This window comes from Neolamprologus multifasciatus, chromosome 7, assembly GCF_963576455.1.
Source record: "Neolamprologus multifasciatus chromosome 7, fNeoMul1.2, whole genome shotgun sequence".
Lineage (NCBI taxonomy): Eukaryota > Metazoa > Chordata > Actinopteri > Cichliformes > Cichlidae > Neolamprologus > Neolamprologus multifasciatus.
In genome coordinates, this window is record NC_140445.1 from 21,170,407 (window position 1) to 21,197,394 (window position 26,988).

The 26,988-nt window shown below is 42.7% G+C and overlaps 1 protein-coding gene across 7 annotated transcripts; it reads right to left on the bottom strand.

Annotated features, from left to right (window-relative positions):
- Window positions 1-56: 56 nt before the first annotated feature.
- nacc2 (NACC family member 2) lies at window positions 57-26,851 on the bottom strand. 7 transcript variants are annotated; one of them, XM_085166423.1, is made up of 7 exons: window positions 26,531-26,851; window positions 6,286-6,467; window positions 5,408-6,178; window positions 3,785-3,961; window positions 2,331-2,436; window positions 2,005-2,102; window positions 57-1,892 (listed from the first exon to the last, which is right to left on the bottom strand). In XM_085166423.1, exons 2-7 carry the CDS (start codon window positions 6,395-6,397, stop codon window positions 1,378-1,380), a joined length of 1,779 nt encoding a protein of 592 aa, XP_085022549.1. In that variant the 5' UTR covers window positions 6,398-6,467; window positions 26,531-26,851; the 3' UTR covers window positions 57-1,377. The 7 variants fall into 7 exon arrangements, with proteins under 7 accessions (XP_085022549.1, XP_085022556.1, XP_085022552.1 ...); XM_085166430.1 differs by lacking the exon at window positions 26,531-26,851 and adding an exon at window positions 23,723-26,498; XM_085166426.1 differs by lacking the exon at window positions 26,531-26,851 and adding an exon at window positions 22,649-23,716.
- Between the last annotated feature and the right edge of the window lie 137 nt (window positions 26,852-26,988).

Below are 26,988 nucleotides of genomic sequence, written 5' to 3' on the forward strand. Positions count from 1 at the left end.
TCTTTACTACTCCATATATCCAGTCTCCTTGCTCATGGGCACAGCACACTCTTTAGTTTAAAAAAACAAACAAACAAAAAACAAATAAAACAACAACAACAAGAAATTCCAACTGTTACTGTGTAAATCCTGGGTCACAGCCGGATCAGTTCTAACATGCGTCAGACTGCGGTCAGGTCCAGCGGGAAACGGAGAGAGTCCTCTTTGAGCATTAACAGCGTATCTCGAGGCAACGGCAGCTGTTATCTTATTTCAATGCAGGTTTGTGGCTTTGTTGGTGTTTTTTTTTTCCCGAGAATTCTTTGTATTCACTGTTTGTATGAATGCATGCAAGCTCGGATTTTTTCCTTTCTCTCTCTCTCTCTCTCTGTTTTTTTTAGTGCATGTTCATGTTCAAGTCTCTCTCTGTATCTCCACAAGAGAATGATTTTTACCCAGAGTTAAAAAGCACTGTTTTTCTAGATAATGTATTCTGAATACATTGGCGCAGATATTCAAGGCTATTATCCACGGGTTAGGAAATATGTCTTATCTGTATGCATGTGTGGTTGGGGAGGAGTGGTCTGGAGCAGACACAGGCATCACATTGACAACCTAATTCAACATGTCATGGGCAAATATGCACGAATAAACAACTCCATGTGATAGAGTTGTTTTTAGACTGTGGACTATCGACATGACTGCTTAAAAAAATGTGATCATATAAATGATGGGCCTATTTAATAGGGAGAAAACCGTTTTGTTTAATGGAGCTACCACAGTACATGGCCTTAAATTGCAAAACTGTTGTTGTTATACATTCATACACGTTCAAAATACAGTAAAGTAACATAAAGCGGTCAACATTGCTCTTTCCAGATCTGTTTTTCCCCAAGGTTACACGGGTTAGTTTCTGATGCAGCTTTCCAAGAAAATGGAATCATTTTACAAATCAGTGTACCACACCGGCAAAGCAGCTGTTGCTTTTGTATTGCACTTGAATGATGAATCATTACAGCCATTTGTTCTGCTACCAGGCCTTTGTAATAATGCTGCGGATGCCAAAACACTGAGTACATACTGAGTGTACCAAGAAACGGGCGGAGCAGAAAGAGTCGACTTTCTCAAAGTGCTAATGCCATGCCTGTGTCTACTTCTAAGAACAGTGTTCTGCTTCCACTAGCGGCAATTATGGGAGCACGCAAGCACACGTGTGCGCATGCATGTGCGACAGATTCCTGTATAGTAAGATCAGTGAATGCGGCTTCTTGTGCTCAGCGAAATTCCCGTTGAGGAAGCACAGAGGAGGAGAAAGAGTGGCGGACGAGCTGTTGTAAAAGAGCAAGCAAAGAGAAGAGGCTGTCTCTCACAATGTAAGAGACAGCCTAAAAAGGACATTCACTGTCCGTTCACCCTCGCTCCTTGTCCAAAATTTTCTGCTTCCTGCTCAGCCGGTGTGTCGCCACAGTTGCCCGCCTCGGCTCCTGGGAGTGATCTGTCTACACCCTCTAACCTAGCTTCATCCTCGTCTTCCTCCTGTTCCTCTTGGACTGCTCCTTCGCCTTCATCTTCAGCTTCTGCTCCAGCCGCCCCAGACCCGGGGCTGCCTTCTGTCAGGGGTGGGTGAGTCCTGAGAGGGTCCTTACGATCAGGATACAACCTTTGCTCTAAGGTCTTGAAGTCGGCCTCAAAAGTGAGGGGTAACCCTGACTGAGGGGCACCCAGCGTCAGACCCAGACCTATAGCAGCGCTCATGCCCATTCCTGCACGGTACACATCCATGCCATCGGGCAGCATGGACTTAATCTTGGGCAACCATCGCTTGCGGACCCGCCTCGCGTTTGTGCACATGTCAGCAGCAATCACATTCATTTCACTCTCCTTGAAGTTAGGGTTGAAATTTTGACAGTAGACTGTAAAAAAAGAAAGAAAGAATACAGCAAAAGTCAGCGTGGCACAAACTGCCCCCCTTTGAAACGTCCATTACTTCTATCAAGTATGAGATGGTTTTGACAATAAACCTACGTTTGACAGCGTTGAGGACCCTGCTGTCCAGGGGTTTCCTGCTGGGATCACTAGTAGAAGAGCGAATGCCCGTCCCACAGCTATTGGCTAAAGTGTTTCTGCAGGGATGCAAAATCAACACCAGGGGGCAGAGTCAGCAACAGGCACATACAGTAGATAAACATGGGAGCACACATAACAAACCGCATTGCACAACATGGCCACAGATGGAGTGTGAAAGTTGGTTTGTGACAACAGCAGTAGTGTTGGAGTCATACACAGAAGTCAAGCCTAAGAGTCGAAATACTTAAACAGTTTGTTCATTATTTGCACATTTTTCTGCTCACCTGTCAAAGAATGTGGCTAAGAGACGGCGGAGCAAGACTTTGTGTTTGATGCCGGCACACAGATGACAATTCATCAGCTGGCCTCGAGTCATGAACACTTGCGTACCTGTGTGGGAAACAAAGAAAAAAAAAGAGAAAAAAAACCAAACGCTGACATTACAGCTTTTTCCTTTATCTTTGAAGGCCCTCCTCTCTTTGCTCCTTTTACCGATCCACTTTGTAGCCTTTTTCTACATTTGAAGTCGAAGTTTAAGGAGATCTTTAATGGACTTAAACAAAATGGAGTCAGAAATTAGAGAAGAGGAACAGACGGTGACAAAAGCAGCACACTATTAAATTACTCGGTTTTGCTTTCTTTCCAGCGTCATCCCTTCCGCAGCAGTGCATGAGCCCTTACACCAATCGAGTTTGGGATTATTCACCACGACTTGCGCATTATTGTGCTCAGCTCTCTGTGAATTACGCTGGGAAGTACTCAGATGTCGTTCTTTTGTCTGGAGAGATTCGGCACCGAATCGATTTAAGGTTTTCTGTCACATTCCTTTGTGGAAGCTGTATTACCTACACGGTGAGTTGTACCTGTTCTCTTTGAAGTGCCAAGAGCGTGATGGGGGAGCCAGACCAAAGAGTTCAATTTTTGTCTCATTGTACCAAAAAATAAATAAATAAATAAAAGAACTTTTCCCTCATATTCTCAGAGCTCTGTAAGGACCATTTGGCAAACTCCCGGCAGGCAGTCATATGCTTTTTACTCCAGAGTGACTTCTGTCTAGCTACTCTTCCATAAAGACTGATGATATCTGCAGAGATGGTTGGATGGGTGCAGAGATGGTCCTTCTGTCTCAGCCTTAAATCTCTGCAAAGAAACTTGCAGCTTTATTTTAGCACTTTCAGTCTGACAGACAGAGACGTGACGCCGGCATCCTGACCCTTGCCTGATTCGTGGATTAACATGGGTCAGACAATGTTTTTCCAAACAGCCTTTTAATTAGGAATATGAATTCAATTAAACGGCACTGAGTTGTAATCATAATTTAACTAAACAGTCTTAATCAAATTTTTTTAGCACTTATGCATAGTCAAGTTGCTGTGAATGAGCAGTAGTTCTCTGGTAGGAGTCTCATATTGGACGAAGAGGGCTGACTACATGCAGTTGACCCTTACATTCACTATGAATGAAGGTCACAGGGCTGTGGGTAAATTCTCTAATGGATGGTGCTCTTTGCCCAAGCCTCATTAAAAAGATTTCGGTAACTTTAAACTCTGACAATGAGCTCTCTATCCTCCTGAATTTATGACTTTAAATTCATTTCATTAAATTCATTTTTAAATCCAATTTCGATATCTTCCAAACTCACTTGGTGTGTAAGCGAATCCTGGGAAATTCTGCAGGGGTAAAATGTTAGCATCTAAATGTGCTGTGAATGACTCGTGATTGCTTTGTGCGTGCTTACCCGCCACCAGCTCCAGCTTCTCTCCAGGGTCCCCCTCAGTATAGAGCTTAGGATGGCAGCGGTAGCCTATCTGGCTTATGAGGCTTGCAGGCAGCGCCACAAGGTCCCTGCGGATCAGCACGCAGTTGCGGTTCTCCAAGGACAAGGGCATCGACGCCATCTCCGGCTTGTCTTGGACTAAAAAAAGAAAGAGACAAAGAAGCGAAATGCAAACTTTATTTAAAATCTCACATCATAAAAACACATTGGTATCCGTCACTTTACTGGAATAAAAACACCCTAAATAAAGTTGTTTTCCACACCTACCCCTGTTTATATACACCAAAATAGAAGCTATAAAATTTAATTAGTAAAGCAGGTTGGGGTAATCTCATACAAGTTTGTTGTGTTTCATGAATGTTTTAGAGCATTGCAGATGCATCCTAGACAAGTCACTGTGCAGCATCAGCATCTATAGTTTTGGAGGGGGGGGACATATCCAGAACTGAGTGTTGGGTTCTTATTCAAAAACTCTTTTTTTCACCCCAAAACCTCTAAGACAGCTTGTGAGTGTATACACATACATACTCGTCCTGCACGCACACAGACACGAAACAAAAATAAATTAATCCAATAACTGCCACACGCATGCACATAGCGAAAGGTGTAGATTAATCAATTTGTATGTGCAGACACATCTACGCGCGTGCACACACACACACACACACACAGGAAAGATGTGCATGGTTCTCAAATATCCTACAATGTCACCCTGGGGTGCTCTGACTGATTACAGATAGAATGGATTTCATAAATATGTGAAACCCTAGAATTTGACAAACCTCCCTTTGAGCTGCAGGATGTGAAGAATGAAGGAGAGCGGAATCTGTGTGTATGTGTACTCATGTGTGAGTTTATCACTATCCATAGGTACCCCGTCGGTGTGTTTATGTGAATGCAAACCATTTACACCTGCATGTATTGAAAAAATCTACACCAGTGTAAAAAATGTGGCAGAAAGCCATAATGAAAAGCGGTCCGGTCCGGCTGTTGTAGCTGCGATAAGGAAGATGTTGTTGGTCACGAAGCACTTCAATCATAACTCCATAAAGCTATCTTTAAGCTGAAAGAACCCCCCACACACACACATGCACACACACAAACACACACACTGGAAGTACAACAACCTGCTTTTCAAAAATGCTCAGGACACACAATGCATAAAGGATTAAATAAGGTAATTGGGATGAAATGAATGTGCATCACGTTCTAGTTTTTTTGTTTTGTTTTTTTTTTATTTTTTGCACAATGCGTAACGGATAGGTCTGGATAAACCCCACATTTATAGTTTCTCCAAGTCCTCTCTACTTTGAGATCGCTCTGTTATCAAATTAATTTCCTCCATATGAGCCGAGGGCAGCTGAGAAAGTAATGCACCAAATCAGACTTGACATGACTACAAATTTAAAGTTGCCATTGAGACTTTATCAGAGTCCTGGACTTTGATAGTATGTGCTTTAAGGATCGAAGTGCTGTAAAATCAGGGGGTGTGTTGTAAGCACAGCTCCTTATGGCATGCCACTCTTGTTTCATATACTAATAAGCACTGTTAAGGACTTTAGAAACATCTAACACAATACTCACTCCCGTAGGGATTGGCTGAACGTCCATAAAGATGACTGTAGGTCTCCTCGGTGATCCCATCGTAGGGCTCCTCCTCAAACTCCTCATCCTCGTTCTGGTAGGACGTGGGACTGTCGGTTGTGGGCAGACTGGAAGCTCCGGGGCTGGACCTGTCACCGCCAGCTGCTCCTCCTCCTCCAGCTCCACTGCCACTAGTCCCCTGGAGGCTGAAAGCAGGCATACCAGGGATAGGGGTCCCTCCAGCTGTTGTGTAGAACAGCGGCCCGGCCCTCCCCAGTCTACTTCCAAGCTCTGAAGGCGAAGTCTTACTTGGTGTTGAAGGTACAGTCAGGGGCAAGGGCTCACCTCCTTCAATTTTAATCTTACGCTGCGGTATGAGCAGAGTCGAAGACCATCCCGGGGTCCCTAGAAGGGCAGCCACTGCCAGGCCGTTGCCATTATTACAAGGACTCTGTGGCTCAGATACCGTTTCTTCTAAGGACCCCATTGTCTGCGAGTCACAGTGAGGTGAGTTTGCCTTAAACATTAGGTCCATGCCTTTTTCAACTATATGCTGAATTTGGAGGTAGCCAGCTGTGTACATGACCACCAGCTGTTCACTAGCTGCCATTGTTAGCTTCCCTGTGTAGCAGAAAGTGAGGATCTGCTCAAAGCAAGCAGGTGTGACTGAGGAAGGCAACTCAAACTGGGTCTTGGTGGAGCTGCTGAAGAGGTCACGAAAGTAGAGGCTGCTGGCGGCCAAAACAGCCCGGTGGGCTTTGAAAGCCTGGCCTGGTTGAGGGAAAAAGAAGTTGAAAACATTGACGAAGACAGTTAGCACTTTGTACAAGTTAATCTGTGATTAACAGAGCAACATTACGATTTTTCTGCCAACTGACCTTTAACCAGTATGGATACATCACAGTAGTGTCCCAGCAAGCGCTGCTCATTAAGGGAACCCAGAACCGTAGCTCCAAAGTTTGGGATCTCCACATGGAGCAGCTGGGACATGATGGCCACAGAGTGGAAGGAAGATGGGGCTTCAGATATTCACTGCAGACTCTGCCGCCAAGAGAGGCATCTGTAATAACAAAGCGGAAGGAATCCAAAAAAAAAGGTATGGTAAATGCGTTGGAGAGGAGAAACACACTGACAAATGAAGGAGCAAAAAGCAAACGCGTGAAAGATGAAAAGACATGCCAGAGGGAGGCAGAGAGGCGAGAAGAGAGAGATAGATCCTCTCAGGTTGTTTCTCTCTCTTAGAAAAAGCAAAGAGTAAGAATGAAAATAGAGTTGAGATGAAGTGAGAACACGCATACAGTTGAGGGAGAAGTGAGAGGTGTGCGAAAGAAAGATGGATATGCAGAGATAGTGGGTGAGAGAGTCGAGGCAGGAGAGAGAAAGGAGGAGTCACTCCACAGAGAAAAAAAAAACAAAAAACACGAACACAATGCTGCGCCTACTGTGCATAGAAGGTTGTGAAATACCTTTAGGCTATGTTGTTTTACATTACTTAAATTCCAAGAACCTTGCACTCCTTCCATGTATTGCTCTTAATGCATCCAGAACAATTTACCCACAGCATGGACTTTGACAGCCTGTACGCCTTAACTTTTCTCAGAAATAAACCCCACACTGAATGCAACCTGTTTTTCATGTCATAGATTTTCCTGGATTTCACTGACACCGTGGCAGTTGTCCTCTTTCTCAGATCTAGCTAGACAGCAATCCAAAGAAAGACAACTTTAAAAAACAAAACAAATAAAAAGTCCTTTTCAGTAACACTCTCCAGATATATTTGTACCTTCATTCCAGCCCTGAACCTTTTATAATTGCCTTTGTCTTCCCACCAACCCACACATACGTACATATACGCACTAGTTTCATTATTGAGCAATGCTGCAGAACAGTTTCCAGGAATACAAACTGAAAAAGATGTCACCGCCTCTCTCTCTCTCTCTCTCACACACACACACACTCTCCCACTTCATGCACTCCATACAGAAAGGCATGCACTGTGGCTTACTTACATAAAAGCCTGCATGCATGAAGACACACACGCACATGCAGTAAAAGCTGCATAGGGAAATTACTGTGTACTCTGGCACGCAAGCACTCACCTGGAGAAACAAGAACATGCCTTTTCCTCTGCTAACAGTCTCTCACACATGCACAAATGCACAAAAAGAGTGCTCACTCTGTTATCCCAGACAGTTCTGACCTGAGTAAGCCAGTCTTCTGGTTAAAGACACGCACACACACACAAAACACGCCAGCAGCAGTCAGGACCAGGACAGAAGAGGAGCAGTTAAGAGACGGAGGGAGAGCACTCAGATGTACTCCGTCTGGTCGACTCTCTCTCTCACTTAAAGTGTCATTCCTAGTGTCTCAAAGATGATTCTCTCTGCTGACTGACTTTTCTCTGTCCGTTTTCTCTCGGCCTATCTACAATCTCTATACCCTCCAAAGCCCTATTCTCCCTGCTAACTGTCTGCTCTAGCACTGTCTCAAAGCCTCCCTCTGCCTCCTTGTCATTATCTCGCTCTCTCTGTGTTTCTCTCCCCCTCTCCCTGTTCTCCAAGGGTTGAATTCAACAAGTGCCGCTGTAGATAGGGGGAGTGTGTGAGTGAGAGAGAGAGAGAAGGGGGGGGGTGAGAGAGAGAGAGTGAGAAAGACAATGGGGGGGGAGAGAAAGAGAGGCCAGAGCAGAGCAGAACAGAGCAGAGCAGAGCGAATCAATGATGAAAGGAGTGGGAGGCTCAGTGTGTGTGCGAGCGCACGCCCGTGCATGTGTCTGCGCGCGTGTGTCTGATCAATGCAGTATCTATACGTCGCAGGGAGTGGGAGGGAGAGAAAAACACAGGCTACAGTTACAGACGGAGACAGAGACTGGGCAGAGCTAAAGAGAATCAAGGGAGGGAGGGCGGGAGGGGAGAGTTGAGACAGAGAGAAAGTCATTTGAGGACAGTACGAGTAGAGAAAGACAATTAGGTTGAAGCAACTTCTGCTACTTGGACACAGACATGTATATACAGTCTAACAGAATGAGGGGGAGAATGACTAAGACGAAAAAAAAGAGAAACGAGAAGCACATACAGGGGTCATATCCACCATTAATTAAGGAGACATCGAATAGCGAAACTTGTGAGCGCCCAGTTTGACGCAAGTCTGGAAAGAATGCGTCACATCTCAGTAAAGCAGAGTTTTATTAAACTCGAACTATAGCGTGCACAATGCAGTGAATCCTTAAATCCTTCTAAATGTAGAACTGAAAAGATTGATCGAAAAACAATCACCAGTGTCAGGGTATTTCCCATTATTCGTACCATCTTTGTAAGACAATAGCTAAAAAATAAATACAAGAAAAGAGAGGCTTTACTTTTGAGCAAGTGTTGTGTATTTTCTCTGAATCATGCAAGGACATCTCTGCCAAACACCTACACATAAACAGAGAGAAGGGCTATCTTCACGCAAGACTATTTTGTATTTCTACATGAATTGATGAATTAAATGATTAATTTACGCCTCCGCTTCGGTGGCTCGGCTTGTTCAGGTGACATTTCTCTGCTTTCTCTTGGGTACTTTTTTTGGCCAGCCCATAGAACGCTTCCCTAAATGTTACTTGATCTGGATGAAGGAGGACAGGAGCCAGATGTCGCTGCCTGCGACAGGACAACCGCTAAAAGAAGGACAACAGCTACCAGAGAGGATAAGTTCCAGAAAGATGTGTGTGGGAGGGTATAAATGCATAACGGATGAGTAGGAAAATGTTGTTTTTTTTTTTTTACAGTATGTGTGCGCATATAAACGCACGCACACGAACGAATGCTGTGTAATTTTTACATGTCAGAGTAAAAAATTATAAAAACAACAAATAACACTAAGGAGACAGCTTTCTCGGAGTGCCGTGCTGTGTTATAGGTGACGAGACATGAAGACATCCTTTCAGCGCATGTCGCTTATCTTAAAAAAAACAAAGCAAAAAAAACATCAAGCTGATGCTGAGGTTTTCTGAAAGTGAGCACGTCTCTCTCCCCCCCCCCCCTACAAAAACTATCAAGGCACATTGTGCTCAATTCTTTGCCAAAGAAACCTCAAGTGGAGAAAGTTGCGCTAAACTGAGCAAACTTTTACTCTTCAGTTGCAGCGGAAATATGAAAGGGAGGATATCACAAAGCGTTGAATGCAGTGAGTCAGACTTTGGTTTACAGAGCTTTGGCCCAGCAGTGCGATATCTGCACGGCACATATAGGCACACATGAGTGAGCACACACAAAAAAAGCACAGTGAAACGCAGGAGAAACAAATCTGCAAACACTCTCCTGCTTTCTTACACACACATACACACACACACACAGGTAATCTCCCTGTGCACACTCAGCAATACACATTCTGTTTGTTTGTCTGTCTGTCCCTCTGTGAACCTGCCAGACTGCTTGTCCACCGGCCCATCCATCCACCGGTTATTGTAACTACTGTGTCCTTACATCGCCTCTTGCGTCCCCCCCCCCCCCCACACACACACATCCCCACCCCCCTTCTTTCTCTTCTCTATCCTTCCTGCCCTGCATACCACGTACCCACTGTCTCTCTGCCAATTAATGCACACAGGGCTGCATTGCAGTGAGGTTGGCGCGTGCCACGGCAGCAAGCACAGTACAGAGTCTACAGACATGCATGTACGTGCCAGCCAGGCAGAGCGGGATGGAGAGGAGGGGGTGAGAGTGAGGGAAAAGAGGAAGAGGGAGGGCGGGTAAGTGGGTGGGTGAGTATGGGGAGGGGGGGCGAGAGAGTGAGCAGAGAATATGTTGAGTCAGGCAGACAGGACGGTGGAGTGCCACACTGCACATATACACAGCCGCATGTCTGTGAAAATGTATGCACGAATGAATATGAAACAAAAGGCATACATACATGTGCATCATGACAGCCCAAAAGTATGCAGAAATGCAAATGCACACACACACACACTCGCACACAAACATGCATGCAAATTCCAACCTCCTTATGGCTGCTTTATATATAGACTTTGCACATCACTGATGAAAAAATATAAGGCACCGACTCCCTCAACTTGTTTGCCAAACGAGTCACTATGTGTGTGTGTGTGTGTGTTTCTCCGTACATTGTGTCCTCATTTGCTAACGTATGTTTGCATTTCCATGTCAAAGTTTCCTGCATACCAAGGCGTGTTTTTATAATCATCATAATATATCCGACTGTGACTTTTGGCACTTCATACCAGGCGCATGTGTGTGTCTGTGTGTGTGCGTGTGAGGCACAGTTTGTGAGTTTAGATATGAGATTCGAATGCTGTTCTGATGGCGCTTGTCTGTTTTTTGTTGGAATGTGTTACATCCATTTTAATCAAGAATTCATACCTACGCACAGTGTTATTAACTGTAGCAGCAGGTCCAGGCATATTTGAATAATATGAAGAAATGAGACGATTCGCCAGATGGCAAACAAACACACACACACACGCCGATTTTAACTACTACTTATACTAGAGCTGTCTACCAAATGACAATGCTGTAAGATTCAAACCTAAAACCATCAAAGTCACAAACAACCCTGAATGCACTAACCGTTTATTACTTTGTGGAACAGTTTAAGCTTAAAGTGAAGTTGGTTCACATGATGCAAGTTACAAAAATCCTCACTTAAATACGTTAGCCGACATCATCGTCAAGGCACAGAAAAGTAATACCATTACTAAACATGCTTTTGGAAGTAAAGAAATTCATTAAAAAAAAAAAAGAAAAAAAAAGAAAAAAAGGAAACTCAAATCAAAAATTTGACACGAGCCGAGGAGGAGCACATCCGTCCTCCATTGCTTATGTTGCCACTATACAATCTCAATATGAACAGTCCCCTCGTTATAAATATTCAGATCCTGCAGTTGTTCTCATGTTTAAAGTGTACCAGACAACAGATTCTATCCACGTTGAGACAGCAACGCTCCCTGGCAACAGTTCTACCAATCGGGAATGAGCGGGTGTCTGCCTGAGTCTGTCTGAGTATCATTATGGGATGTCGAGAGAAATAGAGAGAGGAAGAGAGAGGCTGCTTATCACTGCTTATAATGCAACATCATTCTCTGTGTACAGACCCCGCTGGGTGAAGTTGTCTGCACATAGTCAGGATCAAAATCATCTTTTCTTAAAAAGAAGAAAAAAAAATCTCCCCATGATTCATGTAGTTACGTAACAAAGAGACAAATATGAAATGATTTGTTGTGGGCTGAATATTGTCTGGTATCTTTCCACTTGTACTCACTCAATATGCACTAATAATGTAACTTGTGGTCTGACAAAGGAGAAAATAGCAGTGAATTCCAGTTTTTAACTGCAATGTTGTCTGCACAGAAATGATAGTGTGAAGCAAAAAGTCCCACAGAACAAGCCATATGAGGGTGGGATGATGTAACCAAATATAAACATAACATATCACAATTGTTTGGTCAAATTAAATATTAAAAAGTACTTTTTCACACATTGCTTTTTAATAATCATTGTTTTGTTTTTTGGTTGGATGATTTTGTATTCAAAGTAAAGTCCCTTTTACACTGGATTTGCTGAACACTACCATGACGGGAAGAATTTGAAGTATACACACATCTTGTCACTTACAGTAAAGATGCACTAATGTGTCTAAAAAGAGAAAAATAAATCTAATAACTGTTAACATTATTAGATTTAGTGACAGACAGACTATTCATTTGGTCCCCTCTCCCTACTCACAGCATTGCTTTGACAAAAGCAGTCATTTTTTTTGGTTTGCTAAAGGCCTAGAGACCAGTTGGCAACCATCTGCCAACTGGTCATGAGGGAGATATGTGTACTCTCCAACTAGTTGGTGAGTGGTTGCTGGAATTTGATGGTAGTTGCTCTGAAACTTATTGCTAAAGCCCCAGTGATGCCAAGAGATATGTCACTGGGAACAATGTGTATTTCTTGACCAGCGGTGGAACAGTTGCTGGTTGTTGTGGTACATGGTGCTGCTTATAATTATTTTATTTGCTAGCACATTGCTGCGGTTGCCAGTGAAAGATGCCGACGTGTCTGTAAACACTCTGCCATTTTCCTTCAAATTAAAAGTTGTGCCTTTCAAAAATCCACATCTCACTTTAAAGTTGCACTGCTGCTCATCTAGTAGTTAGCAAGTGTCTGCAGACAAGTCGATGTCTTCCATGCAAACGGCAATCTGCTAGTGATCTTAGCAGTCAAAACCAGGTCTTTGGTCCAGCACCCTGTTTTCGATTTCATCTAGCAACAGCCAGCAACTTTCAGCAACTGGTTGGTACATTTTACACATTTTTCCCCAGCACCTGGAGGCTGCCAGAGAGTTGCCAACCAGTCTCTAAGCCTGTGCAAGTGAGGCCTTAATTAGCTAAAATCTTTCCGCCATCTTTCCACCACAATGCAGACATTTAATGTGATGGTAGAGACCAAATTCAAAGCAAAAAGGTGAGACTATTCTGAATCTTCTGGGGTTTTGGAAACACAAATATATGCTGACAACTGCTGTCAAAAAGATCAGAGCCAATGCAAAGCAGCTGGAGCTGTACTGAACAACAGGAGTTCTAGGTAATGAGGTGTGTTCAAAATTTTTCACATATGGCTCTAACTGTCAGTTGTTTAGACTAGAGGTTTTAGAAAAAAACATACTGCCCAAAGGGTTGTTGTGGCTAGCATTTGTTGAAAAATTAAGTACGGGTAAAATCGGTAAGAGAGACAAAATGAAAGCATCTACGGATCAAGCCTGCCAACTGCATTCCCGGCTGCTACTGTATTTAGTAGATACTGTTTACTCTCTTCCAGAGTCTAACAGCTAAAGGGTCAATTATGATAAGTACAACTCCATCCATTATAATCGACTCTCATCAAGGGAGGTAAACACAAACACGGACACACCTTCGCAGAAATGTACATATCTTAATCATGTGCACCGCTTCAGGGGAAGATGCCAGCGATGAAGTTAATGCTTACATTTCCCAGTGTTTGAGCACAGTATTAAGGAAAAAGCTTTGACAAATAACTCCTGTAACGGGGGTGGGGGGAATACCTGTAAGTTTAGCCTGTAGTCGCTGTGATAACCAGACAGACTGAGGGAAAGAAAGACAGAGAGAGCATATACAGTATCTGTGTGTGTGTGTGTGTGTGTGTGTGTGTGTGTGTGTAAAATCCTCCTGAGGCAAAGGCATTGCTAATGGACTCCAAGTGGCTGTGGGAGGTAAACAAACAAACAGTAGCAGTGGCTACTACATCACACCAAACTCTGGTGACTAGCACACTAGACCGGCTGTGTATACCAAACATCAACCCACATACCCTTGAATATACATGACTGCATTGACTGCTTATAGATATATAAAGGAGTGCTCGAAAGATAGATATGGCAGACTGACGGGTACGTAACGGTGTTTTAGATTAAGAGATGATAAAAGGTCGGGGGGTGGAGGGATAAATGAATAAAAGGGGAGAGGATAGAGAGAGAAAGGGAGAGATAGAGCGAGTGTGTGAAAGATGCAAATAGAAAAGAACAAGAGAGAAGTTGACAAAGCACAGTCACAGGGAAAGAGAGGAATAGGGAAATGAGCTAAACTGACAGAAATGTAAAGCTCGAAAAGAGAATGTGTTCGAGTTGACAAGAAAACTGCAGAATACCTGAAAAGGCATACGAAAAGTTAAAAGTTGGGAAAAAAAACAGCAGACTTGATCATCTGTAATATTAATATTCCCATTTAAACTGTGACAGCCATAAAGCACACTTAGCATATTGTGTAATCTCATTTCATGCGCTTTGGTCCCCAATTTTTCCAAGCAGGGCAACAGACAAAGCCAGGCCATATGGATAAACTGTCACTTTGTTTCAATCCAAAGAGATCCGACCTCCGCTCAACATTACTCACTCTAAAATGTCAGCTTCACGGTATAAGCTTCCCAGACTGTCATTTTCTAGCAAGGTAAATCCTTAGATGACAAAGAAAGGGAAGAAAAACAGGCAGGTCGGATTTTTTTCAGTCAGAATAAACTCATATTAGAGAACCACAGGAGCCCGCGGGCCGTTCCAGTTTAGAGCAACATATAAGTGTGACGTTAGTGTGCTAAGGTAACTATATTCACGCAAGACGGAGATATTTTGACCAAATACTGACACAAGACCAAAAATTCCCCCAATTTCCAACTTAAAAGGAAGCTACGTAAGCAGCAGAGGAAGAAAGTAGGGAAGAGAGAGAGACAGCGAGGGCGCGACAAAGCAAGAAATGATTCAGTGTGAGATTGTTAAGTCACAACACTTGAATGCGTAAACGCTAGGATAGAGTATACTGCGCTTATGACTATCATGTGATATCTCTGTCTTTGGGATAGAAACCCTTTACATTGGGAGTGGTTTGCAGCTGCAGTGTGTGACTGTTGGGACTGTTTTCTATGAGCCTGAGGGACGTCATTTCACACTGGCACAGACTGATCTCCTGCCAACAAAGTGTCTGTTTTGATGGGCTCAGGCAGATTTTTTTTTTCCTTCTCGTGTCTTGTTTGGTGATTTCATCGATTGCCAAGACGTTGCAGGAAAAATGTCAATGGACAGAGAACAAAGTGACTTTGGTGTCAACCGTGGAATGCAAATCATCTCCAATTACAGCTTAAAAACGCCATTAGAGATAATCGGACAATTACTGCTCAGAAAAACAGAGTTTTTTTCTTTGATTGAAGGAAGGGTAATCTGACTTTTTGGGGAAGCAATAAGTCTAAGTTTATAAAGTTATAACTCTAAAGTTAGTTTTCACATGAAGGGAGGACCTGTTGCCGGGCAGCTACCACCCCGAGGAGTGAGTAAAAACACAATTATTTTTAGCTAAGTATTCCTAAAACTTGCAATATCTGTGGATGGCTAAGTCTGGCTTTATCAGTGAAGCAGCAGATTGAAAAATACATTTTTTCTTCAGCGTATCAAGGTAGATGCGTGTGTGTTACTGCTCAAGCTCACAGAAGTGAATACCAAATAAAAGAAACACAATTTGTCCTTGGCCTCGCAATAGGGATGTTGTTGCCCTGCCATGTGACTCTGCTTTGACAAGGACATCAGTTCACTCTCGGGACAAGCGTTTGTGGCATCTCTAATGTGCTCATTTACAAACTATAACTGTGCCATGGCAGGGAGTGTACTGGCTGAAGGAGCTAATTGGTTTTATAGCTGATCTCTGCATCGAGAGCGCTTTGATACCGTAATTTATTCTTACAAGTACAATTACAAATCAGGTTTGCCACCGTTGCTGTGCTAGCACTTCTGGCTACAAGGCACCAGATAATTGAGTACACTGGATTTATGCAATTGCCCTTAAGTTAGTTAAAAACGGCAGCACCATCCCCCTCCGGAGCATGTGTTATTGAGTTTTTTCTTTTGTTGTCAAGCTGACCAAAAGACTTGTGGTTATTGACATACTGCCTGAGGATAGCTTCGGTATTTCCTCATATATCCCGAAATCCCGAAAGTTCTACTTTAGAGGTGGCATGGGAACAATTTTTATAGGCCAACACACATTTAGTATTCAATCATCAATATCAAACATATCTCAAAATCACAAATGTTAATATATTTGTTTTCTCCTATCAGTTCTTAATATTAAGGACATCTTCAGAACTTTTTAGAGGGAATCTATTATGCCAGCTTGTATATAAGAAGCAGCATAATTCACTTTTGCCCACCTGGCCAGCTGTCTTGCCTTAGATACTCTTTGGATATTCTCTTTAGCTTGACCATTGTCTGGGGATACACTGGCCATAAGATGTCCTGCTGAGTGTCACCATCTGTCACACAAGCTCTATTATTAGGTTAGATTTCACAGGAAGTCTGTATGGTTGTGAGTGTATGCGTATCTTGCCTATGCATTTGTTCCAGGGCATGATTTGATTTCCATACTGAAATAAAAACAGCAGGACATTGAAGATCATGACTGGCGATCCTGAACATTTTGAAAAAGATCCTGAATGAAGGGATGAGAGATATTATTTTTATTTCCGGTTTGTTTCCACATTTTGTAATAAAGGTAATGATGCTAAATTTTTTTTCTTTTTTCTTTGCTCAATAATGCTTTAAAAAAAAGTATCTGTAGCTAAAAAAGTATCTCTTAGATGACTGATTGGTACTCCTTTACTCACCGCATATACTGCAAACAAAATTAGCATACATGTGCAACTCTGATGTACACACACTGGCCACTTTATTAGGTACGCTATTTTAACTGCTCATTAACACAAATATTTATTCGGCCAGTCACGTGGCAGCAACTCAGTGCATTAGACATGGTTAAGACAACCTGCTGAAGATCAAACTGAGCATCAGAGTGGGAAAGAAAGGTCATTTATGTGACACGGTTGTTCTTACAATTCATTTCAGAGAGAAATTTTGACAAAAAAAGTCACAACAAAAGTCACCTCAAGACCTTGTTGCAGTTAGAAACTGCAACAAATAGACGATCGTTCTACACAAGGTGATCAAAGGAAGTTTCTTCCTGCTAAAAGGAAGAAATTTCCAGCGGAACAAGGCTGAGGGAGCGGCAGCTATCTGCTGCAACCGGTTGCAGGTGAGGGTAAAAAAAAACCAAAAAGCAAAACCATAGGGAGACGGGACAGAAGACACAACAGTTTATAAGGTTTAAATAGAATTACCCCACATTACCTCCACAGTCACCAGATCTCAATCCAATAGAGCACTTTTGGGATGTGACATAAAAAAACGAACAAAAAAAACAAAAACAACGATTCACAGGAAGTAAAGCTGATAAATCTGAAGTAACTGTGTGATGCTTTCATGTCAACACAGACCAAAATCTCAGAGGAATGTTTCCAGCACCTTGCTGAAACTATGACACAAAGAATTAAGGTTGTTCTGTAGACAAAAAAGGTGGGGAGGTGGTGGTGGTGGGGTGTCCAACCTATTATTAGGAGTTAGTGTGTACCTACTAAAGTGGCCGGTGAGGGTACATCACTTGCAGATGTTATTTTTTGGTGTCTGTTCATATTCAATCTGCAGGCGTTTATCTTGTTTTCTAACAGTAATTCTTGATAAAAGTCAACATCTCACTGAAAGAACTGACTAAATAAATTTAAAAAAAAAACACATATATTATTATCATCTTTGTCTCCAAATATTCTTAGTCAGCAAAGCCAAATGGTTTAAAAAAGGAGTTGTATTTGTTGTTTTAGTTCAAGGAACTCCTTTTGGTTCTACTGACTATGATTCTTTTTTTTTGTCCTTCAGCACAGTAACAGATACAAATACAGTGTTTGAACTGATGCAACAGAATCAACGAATCTTTGATCCAAGCATTGCTGAACACCGAGATCATCTGAAGATAAATGAGAAGCAATGTGGACATATTTAGGGTCTACTATTGACATTACAACTTGCTATCCAGACTCTAATTTAAGGGTTGAGGACCAGTTCCAGATTTCAAATATGAACTTGTCTGCAAAGGTCTAAATAAATGTTCTTTTAGAGGTTATAGCAGGCTGGTTTTTAACTTGCTGGAAACAAGCGACATATTGCATAAGACAATTTCAGTGAAAAGGTTCTGCACATATTAAGAAAAAAAAAACTGTGGATAACAGCTGCGTCAAGGGTGTCAATCAAACAGGGGTATGCAAAGTGAGAGAAATTTAAAACACACGCGATCAGGTCTCTGGAAGGCTCTTCACACCTTTAAGTGTAAAAGCGGTTGTTTTTAAAAAAAACTAAAAAAACCTCCTACCTAGTAAAGCCACCACTTTTTAAAAACAATTACATAAAAAATTTGTAATCTACGAGGGGTCTTGGATAGCAGAAAAAAAGAAAAAAAAGTTCCCAGCAAACCAGCGAGTCACAGAGCGACAGGAAGAGAGTGACACAAAGGTAGACAGAGGGTTGGAGAAAAAAAACAAAACAACAACAACAACAAAAACCCCCAAAAAACAGCGTCTTGATCACACTGCTCTGCTGTGTCTGAGCTGACTGACTACAGTGACACATGTGTGACATCAGAGAAGCCCAACATGGCTGCCAGAGCAGCCCAGTGCAATGCAAAAATGAGGACGCATCTTTCAGCATCAGTGCCCCACTGTCTACACACAGGAGTATACAAACTCACACATGCACATGCAAACACACCCACGCAGACAAAGGCATACAGAGAAAGCAGTCCCTGCAACGAGTGAGTGCCCCAAGTACATTTTTCAATTAGAGCAGACCGAATGATAACTTTAAAAAAAAAACAACAACAACCAAAAAACAAACAAGAGGCAAAAATAAATATATGAAGCAGCAGGGGACTGAAATGCATTTGATAACAGAATCAGGAAAGCCAAGCACAGGCCACAGGTCATGCCAAAAAAAAAAAAAGTGTATCACAAAAGATGGTTTGGTCTAGCAGCAGCAGCACACGTTTATTTTGAGATCTTATACGCAACCCCCTCCCCATCCACCCTTTCCCCAACCAAACATCTCTCTCTCTCTCTCACACACACATACTTTCCTGTGACCTAAGAACCTTCCAGTGAGCACCATACCAAGCCTAGCACACATGTGCTCAAATAGCATGTAACCTTGGGTAACCTCATCGCACTGGTAAAGCACTGAAGTGGGCTGTGGCTGATCCTACACTTGTTTATCTCTGTCTCAGGCAAGAAATGAGTAAAGAACGTTCAAATAACCATCTCGCATCATGAAAATCCCCTGGAGTTTACATAATGTGTGTAGAAGCATAGGTGTTGGCCACGCAGATATAGGAAATGCGCTTACATCATGTAAGGTTTCCAGGAACCGATCAGTTTGATCTGCCTTTTGATGCATGGGTCCTTTGCCATGCTGTTATATAATTCCTCGAGACAGCGTTAAGAAACAGAAAAATCACATCTGGAATTTTTTTCTTCAAAATACTTTTCTCTGTCTGCCAGGTTATTCACAATGTTAATGGACATGAGGCTTGTTAATGAGTAGAGAGTGTTTCTCCTCCTTAGATCAGCCTTTCTCAAACTTCACAATCCTGCAGCCCAGTTAGAAATCTCAATAAACCCACCAGACTAGTTGCATTTTAGCAGTTTTAGTTTGATCTTTAACTGACTTGCTTGTCGAGAGCGATTCTTCGTTAGCATCTTTCCTCTCCCCTTATTATAGCCCCCATTTTTAGCTCTTTCCCTGTCAATGCTCACAAAATACACACACACACACACACACACACACACACACACACACACACACACACACACACACACACTTGTAGATCACACAAGAGCAATGACGGATAATGTGTAACTAAAAACCCCAGGCCTTTGTTTTATTAGTTCTGAAAGTAACAACTGTATCTGTTATATTTGATTGTAACTTTTATCTTAAACTGTTCTATCCATTTGCAGCAAATGATGTCTTGCAGCCAACCTGCAGCAGCTTTAAGAGAGCACGCTGTGAGAACCAATGGGCTTAGAGCATTTGCTTTTTGCTGAGGTTTAGATAACAATCAGTGAAACCACTCTGGTAGGTCGAGGCTATACATGCCAGAGTCTTGCTTGGCAAGGCCAAAGATGAGGAAATAGTCACCTTGACTCAATGAACTTTCGAAAAAAAAAAAAAAAAGTCAATCTCTTATACACATCTCAGCTAATGTGCTGGATGATGGCCCCATATTTTGTATGAACAGAAAACAAGCTAAACATGATGATGATTGGCCTTTACGGATTCAAAGGGATGGACTTTTCTTTTGGACTTTTAAAATGAAGCCGGCTATTTCTAACACTCCGTTTCCCAACACTGGCTAATCGTTACAGTCATTGCAAGCACAAGCCAAGAGGAATTCCTAGAATTGACACAATCCTCCCCTCACCCTCAACTAGTCCCAGCAGATGCCTGCCCCTCCCTAAGCCTGGTTCTGCTGGAGGTTTCTTCCTGTTAAAAGGGAGTTTTTCCTTCCTACTGTCTCCCAGTGCTTGCTCATTGCTGATTTGGTGCTACAAAAATACAATTGAACTGAATTGAGCTGAAACCCTAAAAAAAAAAGTCAAGAAATCAAAGTGGGTTTCTACATCTTGCCCAATGCCGTGAAATCATCAGGTAAGTCAAGTTGTGATTTAGCAGTAATTGCTAGCACATGTTATCTTTGGAAAAAGGGGGGAGTGAGGGTGGGCTGTGTTGTGAAAACGACCCGCCTCGGATTGCTGTCTTTTTCCACTGGCCCCTCCCAGGATCCGGTCCCGACTGTTAAGACATGAAGAGCACATGCAGGACAGGTCATCACTACAGAGGAGGGGGGTGTTTTCCCCCTCGCTTATTACCTTGCGCTCTAATTAGCAAGCTTTGTTTACAGGCAGTCTTGAGAGAGGCTTGAAGTTTGCAGCAATTTAATTATGTGCAGCACACAGTGAAAGAGCATGGAAAATTGTGTGTGTGTGTGTGTGTGCAGGGTGGGGGGGCTGTGAGGATAAATGCCATCCACGGTGCTCTCTCGTTGGCTCTCCCTCTCTCAGTCTGGTCTACTCCTGTGCGAGTATGTGATTCTGTTGGGTTTATGCATGCGACTGTGCGCGCGCACGTCACCCTCTGAATTACAGGTTCAACTTTCACAGCAAGTCTAATGTACCCTCAGTGGGAGTCTGAGAATCTGACAAAATTGCTCTAATCCTTTTCAATCCTTTTTTTTTGCTACTGTCTCCAGTTATAATGAAGCACTTTCAAAGAGAATTTAGGGTCGGAGGTTTTCGGGGTGGTGGTAGGGTGGCGCAAAAAAGTTCGAGATACTGTAAGCGAAAACATACAAGTGGTCTCGGCACACAAGCCTCCCAACAAGGCTACGCAGCTTTAATGAATTTTGAACGGCCCAGCGCCACAAGTGGAGTGAAAAAGTGCATCCACTATAAAGTACCATGAAGGAAAAAAAATCAGATTCTCCATCTTGTTTGAGCATGTGATCCCATGACCGTTTCAGAAACACATCCTCGTCATACTTCTTGGTACTCCGTAATTCTCTGCCATGGCTACGTGCTTCTATTCATGCTGAAAATACTTGGAACAATCAAATGTGCACATGCTCCCTTTCGTTTTTTTTCTCTACTCAAGAACAAATGCACACACACATGCACAGTCTCTCTGTCTCACACACACACAGACACACACATATACACAACACAAGCACGACATTCATGCCATGTGATCTTGCTAGGCATTATGCCAACGGCCAAACATGTCACTTACAAAAAATCTCTGAGACACAGAGAGAGGGAGAGAGGGAGAAATTGTGCACATTTGTCAGTTTGTGAGAGCTCCTTGTCAAGTGTAAGTACAGTGCATACACAGGGAGCAGGAGATTTAGCTGCTACAGTTATCTGCAAGTGTAGTGTGGTGTGGGGGCAGTCAATTCTGAGAAAAAACCAGACACGTGATCTCTGAGATCTAATGTGGAATTGTTCTAAGGAACATGCCATGTTTACTGTTCATTGTCTAAATTCTTGGAAGGCTTCCTGAAAAGCAGTTAGTGAGCCAGAGCAGCCCAAATCACTAACATTTCAAAATTCCTAATGGCTTTCGCTGATCCTCTCTCCCTCTTATTTGGTCCCGCATTATTTCGCCCTGTGCGAACATGCATGTTGTGTAATTTCACAGGAAATGACAATAGGTGTGGAAAAATGTTCTCAGCTGCATTATTACTTCTGTGTGCGCTTTGAGAATAACAAAATAAAATTAGTACAGTAATAGAGCACAACAGAAAAACAAAAGAAAGAAAAACGCCCCACATACCTCCAGAAGATATATATTATCCGTCAATCTGTTTTCCTCGAGAGAGGCAAGAAGGCTGCCAAACCTACTGGTGTTTTCCAAGAAAAAAACTTGGCCTCATTACATATGAAATGAGCAGGAGATTCGAGGAACTGCCCAACCCTGTTTAGTGGGTTTGGCAAATACCTTTTGTGCTGCAAACGTGTGGCACTCTAATAGTTGAGCTGTAAAACAGCAGAGGTGAAGCAAGACAAGAAATGTGAACCTTCTTGTGCCCACTTTAGCATGAAGTCTAAAGGTCTTCACGTGCACTGGGAGCGAACATAACGAGTAAAACAACTTAAGCAAACACCTTTTGTAGCTAACAGCAAACACACCATAATGTATGAAACTCCCAACTTCACTCTCTCACCGATGAGAAAGTATGCGGACAAAGCCCGGTCACTGGGGCCAACAAATTTGCTTAGCATTTACCTGCTTTTCGTGAACTCAGAATGTATACATGTGTCTACATACCCACAAGCTATGAAGGAGAAAAAATCCTGTCACTCGTGCTTCTTTCCTTTAAATTAGGAGTGCCTGTGAATGAGCCGTGTTGTTTTCCAGCCGGTCGTGATGTCAAAACGGGCTAGGCTGTTACACGTCTTTGATGGAAGTTTCACATCTTATGGTGTCATCTGATCCAGAGTGGCAATACAGTCAGTGCATTTGGCTGATCGCACCGGCGTGTCTGAACAAAGTTCACACTGCGTATACACGTAGCTTTAAAAACCATACATGCCCTGCCTGTATTTTTAGAATTTCCACGTCTTTCCCCAATTCCTGTTTTTACAGGCTTACTTTTATTATTTGCTTTTACTTAATCACCCATGCGGCTTTTGACAGCTGTATCAGGGCAGAGCTAAAAACCAGAGGGATGGCACACTGAATGAGCGAGTTACCATGTGGCAGTTGCCTGTGCAGAAGTCAGCGAATGCTAAGTTTCCTCTACTGTATTTAAATTGTTTAGCCGTACAGCACATTTTATGCCGTCATCCTAGCTGAGGTATAATTTGAGGTTTTACATTTGAAAGCAGGAGCCTGCTAAGGTCCGGCAGCATCAAGGGTGATTTCAAGGGTGAAATCTTAAGTCAGACAATGAGGAAGGGGTGGAGTCTAACATAGGATGCATCTAACTACCAACAATTTTACAGGCGATTCCTTTCCTGAGCAAGTATGGATAAAACTTACCAAACAGATAGGGAATCTAAACAAAAACCAAAAAAGGGGGGGATTAACCGCCCCTAAATAGACCACTGCTTTCCCTTACTGAATCAGTGTGAGGCACTGCTTATTTTAAAGCACTTACTATTAGCATAAGGACATTATTTTCCTCACTTACCCTCTACATGCACATCTAGTTGACAAGAAACACCAAAGTCAATTTTACAGTGTTAGCAGTACTGGGTTAGGAGGAAGGAGTCATTTTACTCCAGTATTCTTTAGAAACACCACAAAAAGGAGAAACTACATGGCAAAAACATTTGCATGTTCCCCAGAAAGATCCAAATACACGCATGAATGTTAAAGTCTGAGCACGAACAAGCTTACCTCCACATTTAATTCATGTCACCATGTGCTGGTGTATGTAGATAAATTCAGCTAAAGGAAAAATTTATATGTGACCGCCCGATGCGTATCTTTCCCAGAATTCCTGAACGCTTACTAGAAATGCCATGTCTTCACAGTTACCCATAACTGTTTAAACCTCAGTTCCATGAACAGCAGCCTACATGCCTGAATATACCAGTAGGAGCAGGTTTTTTTCGTCCATCAGGGTTTAACTCGAACAAGTAGCATGTGTGTTACCAAGAAAGCACAGAAGTAACCTATGAGAATACAATGTATGACTGTTGGTATCGCATACCATCAGCAATGACTCATGCTTGTCTCAGGAAAGGAAAATCATAGACACATAAACACACTCCCCACACAAGTTTACACACATAAGAGGAAAGTGCGCCAAGCATGAGGGTGAACACGCACACACGCACACAGTAAATGAAGCAGCACTAGAGATGGTTGCTGATTGTTCATGTAGTCGACAGTGCCCTTGTTTAGTTTTTCTTTAATAAAGCCAGGGTACAAATCTGCAGTTAAGATGATCTTTAAAGCCAGCAGCTGCAGAGTTTGATAACCAGCGTGCTACTGTAAATTACATTTGGGATTAACCCTACTTAAATATTTGCTGTGTAAGAAATAACAGGGGAAATCACCTCCAGGTGGCTTTCTACGACTGCTTTACACACTGATCAAGTGATGAAGTTAACGCCACCCCCAAATCTCTTGCAAATCTACAGAAGAATTTACTGGGAACGTCTACTTTCCTGCAGAGGACCTTTTAATTTAAAGGTCTGACAAGCGATGAGGAAACAATCTCACCGTTTCCCCTCTCCTTCGGCCTTTTCTCTGCCAGCGTGTCCACATCAGTTTTATTTATTGAATCTTTCTCGCTGTCTCCTTGACACTCCCTACCCGCTCAGCCCCCGGCCCCCTTGTGGAATGCTGTATAGAGAGAGGCCTATGGAGGAAGGGCATCCCGGGACACAGCTAGAGCACACACAGAGGCACACACATACATACACTAACCCACTCACTGACACATGCAAAATGTGTCTCTCTCTCTCACACACACGCATGCACACATACACACACACACACAGACAAATACAGCTGTTGAGAGCCATCAGAACCCTTTGGCAGATGCCCAAATCAAAGACCACTGGTGTCGGAGGGCCTCCGTTCACAGAGAAATAGAGAACGAGGGGGAAAAAAAGGCTCCCATTTTCCATGCATGTTATCTTAAAGGCTGGACATAAAAACTTGGCAGCATGAGCTAACATTACTGTGGACCGATTTCCTCGTAATGAAGGGAGGGTATGATGAACTGCCCTCATAAAAATCTGTCTCTATGTTGTCTTAGGGCAACCAGGTACACCTATGGATGCATAATAATTTAAAAGGGCAGCTTAAAATTAGTGCAATGCACCTTCACACCTTCTTATACCCACAGGGTATATATTTATATATACACAGAAACAGATGGGTGTTAAAACATAAAGTTACACTGCAGTTTGAAAGGGTTCATTCACCTAATAACCCTACCTGAGTGTCACCTGTTGAGGACATGGAAGCTTAATATGAAGTAGGCTGCATTGCTTAACTTGTTGCCACGTTACCATAAAAGCAAGATAAAATGTATCTAAGATTTTTTAAAAGAAGCAAAAATCATTTTGTGTTCTTAAGAAACAAACAATTGACTCACCAGTGGACTAGACAATAATAATTACAGCGACAGAGAGAAAGCGTGTGTACTGGGGGAGGAAAAGTGACAGGAAATGAAGAAAACTACCACAAGCTACATGCCGGGTAGCCACACACTGCACCCATGTACACAAGGAGAAGAGAGAGAAGAGGGGGTGGTGTTGTTTTGTATGTATAGCCAGATGGCTCCTGCTGGGGGTTCAAGTAAGGTAAATGGAACCACGGCTGACAGATTTGATTCAACAGCATGCACAAATAACATATAAACATATATTTTTTTCAATCCATATATGCCAAACATAAACTTCAGAGCCCCCTCATCCCCACCTTTTTTAACAGCCATGTACTTTTCTAAGCTAGCCAGTCAGTCAGCCAAAGAGGCCAAGTGTTAAAACCAGACTGTACCCGAAAAATAAATCCCCAAAAAGAAAACGTTGAAACAACAGTCATGGAAATGTAAGCTGATATTCTATAGATTTTTTCTTTAGCGACTACAACCAATAAAATCATGTCTGCAACATCAGTACCTCGATCCGTCCTGTGCTTCTCAAATATATAGCATTACAATAGATGCATTATGGGTGGAGATTTATCTTTTTTCCTTTTTTTTTTTTTTACCTCATCGTGACGCAAGACCGATAATAGCTTGCCACTTTCACCACTCAGTACAGTTGAAACTAATGACAACACCAGTTCCTGTGGTTAAAAGCAATGGCCAACATTATCATTAGACTGCAAATTTTGGGTGGGTTTTTTTTGGGGGGGAGGGGGGTGTAGAAGAGGTTAGGGTGAAAAACTACAACTACTATCAACCTGATTAAATTCCTTCAGAGGTGCGTGGTACGGTTACACGTTTTCCGACTGAAGTTTAAGGCGCTAACTTAGTTTTAGGTGGCCGAAATAACTGAAATTCCGACTGGCAAAAATAAATAGATAAAATATTTTTTAAATGTAGCTATGAAGAGAGAGGGGGAAACGAGGGAGTACTGCATGGTAAAACCTATGCGTCATACGAATCAGGCTCAGTAAATATAAAGCCAAGAGAGAGAGAGACATACACACACAGAAAGGTGGGGGGGGGGGGAGTATATTTACCCGATGCGTCGCTATTCCATAAAATCAGCTGGCCCAGATGTGGCAGGCTTTTTCTTCTTATAGCCTATAAAGTTTGGAAGGCGTTTGCTTTTTGTTTTGTTTTTTAAAAAGAAGAAGAAGAAGAAGCAGGCCCCGGTTTCCTTTCGTCCGCTGGCTCACTCTTTCACTTTATCTCCGGCCGCTCGTTCCCCATCTCTATCCCACTCTCTCTTTCTCTGCCCGCTTCTGTCCCTTTGCAGGAAGTAAACGCAGCTCACATGAACAGTATACGGACTGCATTCAGCCTGACATCATGCAGCACTCGGCAAATAGTTCTTTTTAAAGACACAGACATTTTTGGACCCGCCAGGTTACTGTAGGTACTCTGTCCTACTGTAGTCTACGCGGCAAACGGGCAGTCGGCAGCAGCGGTCGGTCATATCGTGCGCCTTTACGGACACATGAACTCGCTGCACTCT

Coding starts and splice junctions, on each gene's coding strand:
- nacc2 (XM_085166423.1), bottom strand. CDS start 6,397: ATGTCCCAGCTGCTCCATGTGGAGATCCCAAACTTTGGAGCTACGGTT. Junction 3,962..5,407: donor TTCAGCCAATCCCTACGGGA/GTGAGTATTGTG, acceptor TTCTTTTTTTAG/TCCAAGACAAGCCGGAGATG. Junction 2,103..2,330: donor TTAGCCACATTCTTTGACAG/GTGAGCAGAAAA, acceptor GCATCCCTGCAG/AAACACTTTAGCCAATAGCT.